General features: G+C 40.5%; 1 protein-coding gene across 2 annotated transcripts in view; it reads left to right on the plus strand.

The window, feature by feature from the left end:
- The first annotated feature begins 7,963 nt into the window (after positions 1-7,963).
- The window catches only part of Man1a2 (mannosidase alpha class 1A member 2), a 144,440-nt gene continuing 139,463 nt past the window's right edge, over positions 7,964-12,940 (plus strand). The window contains exon 1 of one of the 2 annotated variants that reach the window (XM_040287337.2): positions 7,964-9,305. In XM_040287337.2, coding sequence (XP_040143271.1) covers positions 9,004-9,305 — 302 coding nt within the window. In that variant the 5' untranslated portion in view covers positions 7,964-9,003. The remainder of the gene's footprint in view (positions 9,306-12,940) is intronic. The other variant, XM_005334925.5, reaches the window with a different exon arrangement.

A 12,940-nucleotide genomic window follows, 5' to 3' on the forward strand; every position in this document is an offset into this window, starting at 1 on the left:
AGCAAATGGAGATTTTTTTAAAACAGTCAGCTTTATTACAGATAGCGTAATAAAAAACTAGTTTCTAGATCTGTAACCCAAAAGGACTTGGCAACAGTCTCAACCCCTATCCAAAATAGCCACCATACAGGAAAATTGGGTCTGCAGAGCAAATATGTACACCAAAATTATTGTCTGCAGCAGACTGGGTCAGAAAGAGAAAAAGAGAAATCTTTAGTACTGGGCCTTTTTGCTAAGTTTACTTCACCCAGTCAAGAACTACTAACTAATGCATGGAACAGTACTCATTAGTCAAGCAACTCCTGAGTGTGAAGAATATTGGTGTAAGGAGCCAGACATGGCACTCCAGTAAAATTTCCTCTTTCCCCCCATGAAAACTTGGGATAGGGAAAAGGAGGTTCCTCTAACAATGTTGTGCACTTTCTTCCTCCCTTAAGTCTTTTCAAAGACTCTTCCCACTTCTTTTCTCTTTGCCAATTCTTACTTATTCTGATGTCTATAATAGAATAATGCCACCCCCGTTCTGCGCGGGCAGCTGAACTTAAGGTTGCTCGTGTGAATTTCCTAGGACACCAAATAAAACACAGACACACACTTTACCTTTACACCATGCTTCAGGACAAGCTCCCCAAATGGGAGAGCAAGGAAAAGTCCCAAGAGGCTGGCAAGAGAAAAGAGCATGTTTGGAAGTGCGCTTTTATTGGCGGGGTGGGGAGGGGGACCCTCATTCTTAGGAAGTTCCATCCAAAAAAGGACAGGAAGGGCAGGGTTACAAAGGACAGGTGAGTGTAATTCAATCCAAGGACAGTAGGTCGACTTGCCTAGGTCTGAAGACACATCCTCAACTTCCAGGACAGGGGCAATGTCCGGGTCACTATGGTAGTGACAGTCAGAGCCTCTCCACTCTCAGGAAGGAGAATGCAAATCATTCAGAGTGGCTGCCTCCCACAGAATAAGGCTAATATTTACTAAATCTCTATTATCTCATTTAATCCTCACAACAACCTGATGAGGTTGTTTTATTTTAATCTTGTGGATGAAGAAACTGAGGACAAGGAAGATTTCCAAGGTTTCCAAGATCACACAGGTAAATAGTGAAGATAAGATTAAGCCTGAGTTCCTCCAGCCCCAGAGCCCGTGGTCATATGCAACTGACTCCCATAATTTACTCATCTTTGATGCTTACAAGCACAGGATAACATCTGGCAGAGAGTGGGTGCTCAATAATATTTAATGAGTGAATATATATAATCAAAGAAACATATTCTCAAGCTAACTGCCCAGAGTGAATTTACAACAACTTTAATATAAGGATTTACAAAGAATGTGCATCCTCTTTTGGCACCAGATTCCTCTTTATAAAGGTAGAGATGAGCACCCAAGTTTGAAGGTGTCTGTAGTGGGTGCTAGATTCAATATACCTCTGCTGTCACTTCTGTCTAGCTGTTTCAATTTTAGGTTTATCCCCCTGGTTGTCCAAGTAGACAGCTGTACTCTACTGTCCACCCTGCTTATGACCCTAGTATAAGCTTGTTCATCAACTGAAAGAATGAGTTACTTCTGGTTCCTGATCATTTACACTTATAAACCTTCTGATGTTTCACAAATAGTTACAGACACAGGACCAGCATGCAGAGACATGCTGTGTGTTAGTCAATATTTTTTGTTGCAAATCACAGAAACTAATTTAAACTGCAAAAATAAATAAATAAATAAATATTCATAGGCGTTGTTAGTTAGCTTTCTGTTACTATAACAAATACCTGAGATAATCAAGTTACAAAGAAAAAAAAAGGCTTAGTTTGGCTTCCAAAGTAAAGGCTACAGACCATGGCAAAGCAAATCTATTGCCTTTTAGTTCTCTGGAGGGGTTCTAGATGGCAATGGCAGGGAGGAGATGGTGGAGTAAAACCACTCTCTTTATGGCCAGGGAGTGAAAGAGAAAAAGAAGAGACTAGTGTCCTACAATCTCTCTTGAGGGCACATTCCTAATGATCTAAAAACCCCTCATTGGGCTTCATCTCTTAACATTTCCATTGTTTCATAATGGTGCCATGGTCTCAGGATCAATTCTTTATTATGTGAGTTCTTGGGAGACATTCCAGATCCAAACTATATCATTCTTCCTCTGGGTGCCAAAGCCCATGTCTATCTCATGATACAAAATGCATTCACTCCATCTCCAAGAGTCTCCATAGTCCTAACTCTTATAGCATTGTTCAAAAGTCCAAATCCAAATTCTTTTATGAGATTCCAAGGCAAAACTCAGCTATAAGTCCTAATACAAATCAAAAGAACAAGAGACAAGCTTCCCAAACACAATGGCACAGAGTAAACATCACCATTCCAAAAGGGAGGAACAGGAAAATAGCAAGGAAAGATCAGATCAAAACAAGATTGAAACCCAGCAAGACAAACATTAAATCCTACAGGTCAAGTGTCCAGGGCACACTGTGTGCAATGTGGACTCCTAAGGACTCGAGCAGCTCCACCGCTGTGGCTTTGTTGGCAGCTCCAGCCCCTGTGACCACTCTCTTGGGTTGACTCTGCCCACTGCCTGAAGCTTTCCTTAGGAGGCATTCTCATATTGCTAGGCTTTCTGTCTTCTTGGAATCTTCAATACAGCTTTGGCTTGGCTCTCACAGCTCCACACATCACCTTACCAGAGGCTGCTTATAGAGATTCCAAACCTGCCACACACTACCTGGCCTTCCAGATTTTCTTTTGAAGTCTCAGTGCAAGTCTCCATGACCCAGTAACTCTTGCATTCTGTGTGCCTGCAAATCAGGTTCACATGGATGAATGTCAAGGTCTGCCACCAGTATGATCTGTACTAGGGCTTGCTTGAACCATGGCTGCTGCAACTTCTGAGTGCCTTGCTGGCTGGACACGAGGAAATGAATTCCTAGACACTTTTGGGAACAGAGTGCACTCATAAAAACCCCTTATCCACCCTGGAGCCAAGCACCAAGGGAGGATGCTTTCTCTTCCTGTGCTCTTCTCTGTTTCATTCGCAGTCATCCTAATCCTGACCTATTAAGATTAGGAAAGGATAGTTCTCCAAAGGAATGCTAGGCATATTCATGTCTCCATGTTATACAAACACTATCACCAACAAGCAATCTATTATTTTGTATAGAGTTAATAAATTTTTTAGAATGTTTTAGAATTTATAATAAGTTTGATCTTTAAACAACAAAATTTGATCTTTAAACAACAAAATGAAAAATTTTGTATAAATAAGGGAACTCAGAAAGGGATAGAACTAAGTTTGAAATCCATGTATTTTGACTACTAGTTCAGTACTCTGTAATTTGTGGTATCTCTTATATATGTGTGAATAGCTTCATTTTGTTAATAAGTTTAAATAGGTAGAATATTTCCCTGAACTAACTGAGTACTGCCTGAGAAAGCAAGATACCATCTAAGTCTTTTGATTACTGAAACAGGTTTATACCTGTAAGTCATTCTGAACTCATTTTATTCATAATGTAGGTAAAAGCATTACCCCACCATTTTAATTTTTCCAGCTCAAGAGTATGGAGGGATCAGGTCTAAGCAAGCTATTTACTGGAAGAGTAAAGTAGAAAGGTTCTAGGTAAGTGGCAGGAAATCCCAGCTGTTGACCTCTGCATGTTCTATTCTCTAGGTTACAAAATAACCCTTCTCTTCTACCTAATTAAAGGCTCAGTTCAGGTGATTCCTGAGCCAGAAAACTTCCCTGACCCAATCCCCATCCACCTCCCCTCACTCTGCTGTCCTATCAGTGTCCCCATAACCCATGGCACTATATTCTAACAGTATTCTTCCCACTGTTTTTTAATTGTTAGTGTCATTTATTTCTTCGAACCAGACTGTATGCTCAGTAAACATGAAGATTCTGATTTATTTCTCCACATCTCTGGCACTTAGTAGATGATCTGTCACATACTAGTCCTTCAACTAATGTGTCTCTTATAAGTAAATGGACCTCAAATACTTTGGCTCAGAGAAGCAACTGAAGTTTGTTTGTTTTTTGGCTTTGCTGACTTTCATGAAACTAACTTTAGAAATTCTTTTTTATTTAAAAATTGTAATTAACTCATATTAATTGTATCGATTAGTGGATTTCTCTGAGACATTTCCAAACATGTATATATTATGCTTTATTCAAATTCATCCTCCTTAATCCCTCCTCTTAATGTTCCCTCAGTCCCCTTACCCTTATTAGTCCCTCTTCTACTTTCAGGTCATCTTTTTTGTTTGTTTGTACAGATAAATGAAAATGTGATTCTTGTCTTTCTGTGTCTGGCTTATTTAGCTTAATTTGATGTCCTCTAGTCTAGTTCATTTTCCTTCAAATGACAGGATTTTATTCTTCTTTATGACTAAATAATACTTCACTGTATATATATGCCATATTTTCTTTATCCATTCACCACCTAGGTGGATTCCAAAACTTGGCTATTGTGAATAGAGCTTCAATAAAAATTGACATGCAGCTCTTTTGTATGTTGACTTCGTTTGCTTTAAATATATACACAGGAGTCGTATAGCTGTATCATATGGTAGTTCTATTTTGAGTTTTTTTTAAGGAATCTCCATACTGTTTTCACATTGCCTATTCTAATTTACATTTTATCCAACATAATGTAAAGATTCTGTATTCTCCATATCTGTGCCATCATTTGTTGTTGTTGTTATTATTATTTTTGATAATAGCCATTTTGACTGGGGTGAAATGGAATTTCAATGTAGTTTTGATTTGCATGTCCCTGATGGTTAAAGATGATGAACATTTATTCATGTGCCCATTGGCCATTTCTATTTCTTCTTTTGAGAAGAAATTCTTCTATTGAGATCTTTAGCCCATTTATTGATTGGATTACTTTGAGCTATAAATTATTCCTGACCTTTGAGGAAAATGCTTCATAAAGAAACCGAGAGTGGAAGAAGTAGGACTGGAGCCTGGTTCTTCCCCTATACATTCAGTGGTCATGTCTGATAATTTCTCCTCTAAATCTTCCTTGGACACTTTGGGAACCAATTTAAACTATGAAGGAAGAGGATAGTAAATAAATAGTAAGTAAATCAAAAGCCTTTTTTGCATACCAGCTATTTATGTTTTTCTTCTACCCTATGATTTCAGTTTTGCATAAAACAAGGACAGACTGTGTGTGTGTGTGTGTGTGTGTGTGTGTACACAAGGTGTTAAAATTATTTTAAAAATGGATGATTCAATGTATGATTAAACCAATATAAGTAACTTTTACATTGCAATACATGAGTGGATCTCTGAAATCTGTAGGACTAAATTTTTTGTTAATAATTTAGTAACTCTAATCTCCTACAATATTAACTAATTTATATAATTTTGTAAAAGGGAAATCACCACTTTATCTGCTACTTTGGAATCCTGTCCACACCTTTGATCAAAGTATTACTACTCTTTGAAAATGAAATATTCTCTTTAGACCCTCTGAAATGAAATCCTTCTCTGTTATATGTGATTACAGATACACCAGTTCACACACTGTTTTCTGCTGATTGCTCTCAGAGGGACCGGTGTGTATATTTACCTAATATGACTAACTTCACCTCTTGAAATCAGAACTTAACTTTTTCAAGTACCAGTTCTTTACATATTTTTAACTTATTTAATTATAAATGTAACATAAAGAGAACACATGGGGGGAAATTATATGTAATATCAGCTATAATTTTTTCAAATATTCTTTTATTCCTTTTATGTGCATATTTTTATATACTTATAATTAATGAATGAATTTGCAACTTGCTCTTTTAACAGTACTGATTCTTTATTCAGTCTTGGCTCTAGAAGAATGTGTGTGTGAGTGCATGTATAAATGGTTTTGATGCTGGTGTAGGAGTATAATAAAATAACTGATGGTATCAATGGCCTTAGAATTGCAGACTACAGTTGGACATCTGCAATAATCACTAATTTAAATAACTGTGCATACTCTCATGATGGAAAAATAATTTTGCAAAACAGGCAAGGGCAAAAAGAGAAAGAGGACTGTATGACCAATGTGATTCTGCAACCTGTACAATCAGAAAAATGAGAAATTATACCCCATTTGATTCAAATGAAAAAAAAAGAGAAAGAGGGACATATAAGATTTCTTATAAGTTATGAGGTTGAATTTGCAGATGTCACACTTGTCAGCTAGATTATGGAAAGTTTCATATGATTGCTGACGTCAACCTAGGTAATATTTACTTTTCAAGATTTATATAACTTGCTATTTATCAGATCAATAGTCATTTCCTCTGAATTTCTCATGGAAAATAATGACCTCAATAGTAGGAAACCAAAGTGTTTCTTTTCCTTTAGCTCTTAGTTTTAACAGTAAAGACTTAAGACACTTTGGGAAGGCACTTTTTTTTTTTTTTACCTATATCCAACCTATATCCTCACTTTGGATAGGGCACTCTTAAGAGGTGGCCCTTAACATTCTTAGATGTCTTTATTTGGTGAAGCAGAGTCAATGACAATGACTTCTTTTGTCATGTGGTAGGTAGTTAGATATGCAGAGCTTCTAGAAATCCTGTAGACTGGAATGTAATTATGAATTGTGCCATTGAACATGAGACTTTTTTTGCTTGATTTTTAATCTAAGGCTGATTTTTTCCCCACCCCTGCTATTTAAGGGCCTCCTCTTCAATCCCTAGTCATCAGTAAGGATGTGTACAGGGAATGACAACTTAATATTGGAATAAAATTCCGAAAGTAATTGGACACGGGTATATATATATATATATATGTGTGTATATATATATATATATATATATATATATATATATATATATATATATATATATATATTGCTCAGAAAACTTTTGGCTAAATCACAACATGGTTCTTCTCAATTACAGGGTAAGAGAACAATCTGTTGTTTTTAAGCCTGAATTTAAACAATACTGTGTTTTGAGTTTTAGCACCACCAGATTCATCCCTATTAGCTCTTACGGGGAAAGGTGGTGGTAAGGAGAGATGACAGGAGAACATGCTCTAGAACTTGAACCATGAGGAAGGCGTTCTCACACGGGGTGGGCAGTGGAGGTAACTGGGTTTCTGAGAAGGGAACCTAACTGGAAGGACAAGGTTGCCATTCATTTTACTTTTAACACAGAACCTGGCACGTGGCTGGTGCTTTCTATGAACTGAGCCTCGGGTGCCCAAAGAACGTGCCCATATAGTCTGTATGGAAGAAGTTTGAGACCCTTTTCCTGAGCCCTGGGGACCAATGGTCTATAACCCAAGACAGGACTTGGACACTGGAAGGGTAAACGTTAACCTCCGCCATGAGCATCCGTCAATCTTAGGACCCCAGATTCCAGCAAAACCTTCGTCACCTGCCTCGCACCCACTCGCCCCAATGCCGGTCAACCCCACCGGAAGGCGGGGGCCAACTCCGGGTTCCGGAGAAGCTCTCGGTCCAGCGCGGTTGACAACCGTCCGGCTCCCGCCCCCAGATCGCGGCGGCAGGACGCTCCGGGGCGCGGGCGGGCTGGCGGCAGAGCCCGCAGCGGCGCGAGGCCGGAGCGCCGGCCCGGCGGGGCGGGGGAGGGGCGGCGGCGGCGCCGGGGCCGGGAGCGTGCGCGCGCACCTCACACTCCGCCGCCCGGGGACGCCCACTCGCCAGTCGGGGCCGGCAGGCCGGTCCGCGCCCCGTCGCCCGCTCCCCCGCCCGACTGCTCTACGGCGTGCGCCCAACGGGTGTCGGCCCCGCGGCGGTTCAGCTCTCTCAGGGCCTACGGAGACAGGGGACGAGGCCCGGGCCGCAGCCCCGCCCGCGCGGGAGCGCCGCCTCTCCCGCCGCCGCCAGAACGAGCGGCTGCGAGCTACCGGAGGCAGCGCGGAGGAGGGCCCCGCGGCGACCGGCGGCCGGGCAGGAAGGAGCCGGAGCCGGAGCCGACCCTCTGCCCGCTGAGGCGCGGTAGCTCCCGCGCGCCCGCGGCCGCCCGCCTCCCCAGGGCGGAGCGAGGAATGAGCAGGCGCCCGCCCCGGGCTCTCGGACCGAGGGCCGGGGCCCGGCTTCCTCCCACGCCGCGGAGGCGCGGGGGTCCGGTCGCTGCGACCGGGCACGGCAGGGTCGGCGGCGGCCTCGCGCGGGGAGCAGGCGCTCGGGTCGACTGAACCGGCCGCGGTGAGGAGGAGGAGGAGGAGCCGGGTGGGGGCGGCCGCCGCGCCTCCCCTCCCCCGCACACGCCGGGGCCGCTCAGTGGCCGCCTGAGGAGGAAGTTCCGCTCCCTGACAGACCGTGCCGCGGCGGCTCCGGGGCTCAGGTACTGGAGGCGCGACTGCCCTTCGGGCCGACCGTCGAGGGTGCAGCGTCGGAGCTGCGCCCGGCGCCGGGAGCCTGCGGGGCGGCGTGGCGAGGCGCGGGCGATCTCCTGGTCCAGCCTGCTGGCTTCACCCGCCGCCGCTGCCTCGGCTTTCCCGCGAGGTGAGATCTTCCTCCCTTTTGGGACACTTCCGAGGAGACCTGCATTTTCGCCCCCGCCACCGCGGGGAAGAAGGTTAAGAGCCCATTGAATAGAGACGTCAGAGGAGATTAAGTGGACCTTGCACAACTCCTCGGACCTCGGCAGCCTCCCCTTTGGGGAGGGAGAGCACATTTGAGCATCTCACTGGGGTGCGGGGATGGAGGAACCCACCTTGCAGCTTTTCTGCAGTGTGGTTTGCCCGATCTACTCCCAGGAATGAAGGGGAGACTTCTGATGACCTGATGAAGACCTCGGAGCCTAATGGCAGGAAGATATCACAGGACATAAAACTAGCGATCGTTTGGGAGGCCACCCAGGTTTCCGGATGTAGTTGGACGAGCGTGAAAGAGATACCCTTTCAAAAAAGCACAGCACTCCTGTGAAAGGAGAAACATTTGAGTTTATTCTTTTTTTTTTTTTTTTTGCCAAGATCTTGAAAACGGTTCGATGTCTTGTACATTTGGTATAAGATGAGAACTTTATAAAGTATTCCGTCCGAGAGCCTAAACGATGACTACCCCAGCCCTGCTGCCCCTGTCTGGACGCCGGATTCCACCTCTGAACCTGGGGCCGCCCTCCTTCCCACATCACAGGGCTACCTTGAGACTTTCCGAGAAGTTTATCCTTCTCCTTATTCTTAGTGCCTTCATCACCCTGTGTTTTGGGGCATTTTTCTTCCTTCCAGACTCTTCCAAACACAAACGCTTTGATCTGGGTTTAGAAGATGTGTTAATTCCTCACGTAGATGCCGGCAAAGGGGCTAAAAACCCTGGAGTCTTCCTGATCCATGGACCTGATGAACATAGACACAGGTTTGTTTATTTCAGAAATTCTGGTGTTCACATTTGGCAGAGCAAGGTACAGTCATTGCATGTAATCTGGTGGTGTTTTTTTTTTTTCTTTCTTTTTTTTTTTCGTTTTGGACAGTAAAATGTAAAAGAGTCCTAAGATTTGCATTGCTAGTTTAAAACTGAGTGGAACCGTGGACTGGAAAGATTGCTAGAGTCCCATTTCAAATCCAGCTCCTTTGTTTATTTTTTAATAAGAGTAATGCTTGTGTTCAGTGTTGTTTGATGTTGACAATTGGGAATGGAGGTTTGAAAACAACCTGGAGAAATAATGGCATATGCTGTGCCTACAGTTTATCAAGAACGTATTGCATTCAGTCATCGTGTCACCATGTGGAATCAGTACATTGACAGCTCCCATGTGTTTGCTCTCCCAAAGGGCTCTAAATCTCTGGCTTACAGTTTAAAACTTAGTGCTGAATCTTAGCTTTGTAAATGACTCACATGGGAAGAATATCCGGAATATAACATGGTAAAAAAAAAAAATCCTGCTTTTTGTTATTTTCAGGGACTGTGTGTTGGTGTTCTATATGGAATCAGTTTAGTTAGCTATTATCAAGTCATTCACTTTGGGAATCTTGTGGATAGATTTAGGTTTTTCTCTCCCTCATAATTTATTTTTTTCTCTGATATTTTTGTTTCAATAAAAGAGATGGACTGTTAAGCCTTAACTATTAGAATTTGGTCAGTTAAGGGGTTCACATTCTTTCAGATCACCAAATATGAAGTGAGCTCTTGGAGATTGTAGCCAAATTAGGATGAATTCAAAGCCTTAGTTACAATCCCTTTAAATCATTTACATATTTTTACTCAAAAGAAGACTTTGGGAAGTAGTTTACTTTTTCCAAACCCATCCCATTTATTTTTGAAAATAATTTTTGAGTATGAAGAAAAGTCACATGCTTGAATTCAGTTTTCAGCTTATGTTAAGTTTTAACTTTTAATCGAGCATGATGATTTTGAAAAAGTGTGAGTCCAAGTTAAATACTTGGGAAAATACACTGTTGTAATGTTGTTTTTCCCGTTTCTTAAACTATTTAATTCATTACTTGATTGATGATTCTTTGACTTTTAGTTGAACCTTTTGGAGTAGTTCTACATTTTTCATACCATTCTTCTATAACTAAGTTGTTTGGGGATTTTTGCTATTTTCAACTTTTGTATTCTTGTAGATTGTTTCTTTCATTTTGCTTTTTGTGACTTCGAGAAAAGTCTAATGTGATCTATGAAATGTTACTGAAAAATTAGCAAAGTAGTTTTCCTTGAAGATCTTATTTCCCATTTTATTTATATAAACTATGACGAATATTTGTAAAATATATATTATTTAGGACTAGCATCCAAGCTCTTTGTCACAGCCATGCATTAACATTATTTATTATTAACAGCTGTCATAAACTAAGCTGTTTCCTTTATATTGTGTGATCTAAAAGTTTAAATAAATATGGGCAATTTTCAGTTTAAAACATCACATAGTAGTTGAAATTAAAAATTTGAATGAAATATATTTGCATTTATTCAGGTTTAGAAAGTTTGCTTAAATTGTGTAAGTAAAAAAAAATGTATAAGTAAGAATTCTTTAATTTATATAGACCATGCATACATGTATATATATTCTTGCTATCTAAAATTCCTAGGTTCCTAAATTTGGAGATTGGATAGAGTTCTAATGGCAAAGGGTGGTTTGTGACCCAAATTCTGATTTTTGGAGAGTAAGAATTCAGATAGCAAATGATGCATGTGAAAATTTATTGGAATCTTTTTGGTTCCTGAATTTTGGAAAGTGAGAATTTGAATAGAGTTCAGTTTTAGTGAAGGATCTCTGTATTAGCTTGTGTATATGTGTGTGTGTGTGTATATATATACACACACACACACATATACACATACACACACATATACATACACACATATATACATATACATATACATATATATATATATTTCTGTGGTTATATAATTTTATTTTTTTATTTTTTTTATTTTCTTAGTTTGTTTTTTGATGCTTACTCTCATCTGGAAATGTAGCCCATAGTGATAAAAATTCTGTGAGAAGGAAATGAATTTTAAATTAAGTTTAAAATGTGGAAACACAAAACATCAAATTAATATGTAAATATTAACTTAATTAAAATATTTCAGAAAGATGACATCCCCACAGAATTGGTTGGTACTGGGATCATCCATATTTTGGGTGTGGATACAAAGCTTAATTTAGAAGGCATAAATTGACAATTTATCTTAATTTTGTGTGTATGTGGAAGTGTTTGGGGAGAGGCATGAGGAACCTTACTTTAATAAGCATGGTCCTTATTCCTTATTAATAGTACTTAGGAGATACTTCTTGGACTGGTGTTTCTTTACTAATGGATCATTTAGTATAGTAGCTTGATGTTTACTCTCTGGAACACATGGGTTCATACTATAGTTTGCAACTGATTAGATGTGGGATCTTTTTAAACTCTATGCCTGTTGTTTCCTCTGTATGACAGTAGCATCTATTTTGTAGGTTGTCATATTGAATCAAATAATACATGCAAAACACTCAACGTAGTTCCTAGCATTTATTTAATTAACCATACATTTTTAGCTATTATTATCAGTAATCATAATTATAGTTGAATATTTTAATTTGGACTCTGCTTTAAATATTGTATATGTTCCTGAAAAGTTGGGTGTCATTTGGTTTATATCTTAAAAGTACACTAGAATCTTATTGTCTAAAGGAACATTTTATAACCATACCACTGTTAGCAGCAAATGTATATTGCATGTGAGCTGCCAGGCCCTATTTATATGGAGCTTCTTTATCTAGGAGGGATGATGGGCATTAAATAAATAATGTTGGTTTCGAAGCATAATGAGTGCAGTGAAGTTGTGATCACAGCACATAATGGAGTTAGAGTTACTTAATATATGGAGTGGGAGTACAGGGCAGTGACAATTAGGGAGGCTTCATTGGGAAGCAAGGGCTCAGAAACTTTGAGTAGGAAATCACTAAATGAAGTATAAAGAGGGGAGGGGAGGAGGGGAGAAGTGGCCAAAGAGGTGACACTTGTGAGACCCCCTAAGGTAAAACAGCTTAAGGTCATTGAGGATCTGCTCAGTGTTAAAGTATGGTTGATGTAGAGAGGGACTGTGTGGGGCCAAGTGAGGAGACTAGATGAGACGTGTGATTTGGCTTGTGTGCATGTTTTTTGGGCCTCTTTAACATTATAGAAGTTTGAAGTAGTTGCCAACATTCTCAGATCAGGAGATTTCACATGAAATTCTGTGTTTCTGATTTCTTTTAAAAGATTAGATAGAGGACCGGGTAGCACCCAAGTTTGCATATTCTGATGGTAACTCTCAGCTCAAATCTGGCAGCAACTGCTCCCTCTAGAGGGCCACGTGCTCTTCATTTTATGCCACTCAATTAAGGTGTCAAATAAGTAAATGAAATGAATCAATATTTAACCTGGTTGTTTTTGAGTTTGTAATCCCTAGGCAGTAACCTGGAAGGTTTTCTATTTAGTATTTTGGTCTTTATCACAAGTGTATTAATGGGAAGATATTGATGCAAGGGTATGACATGCCCATTTTATATTTTTTTAAAAAGT

The sequence above is a fragment of the Ictidomys tridecemlineatus genome, chromosome 11 (genome assembly GCF_052094955.1).
Source record: "Ictidomys tridecemlineatus isolate mIctTri1 chromosome 11, mIctTri1.hap1, whole genome shotgun sequence".
NCBI classification, from domain to species: Eukaryota; Metazoa; Chordata; class Mammalia; order Rodentia; family Sciuridae; genus Ictidomys; species Ictidomys tridecemlineatus.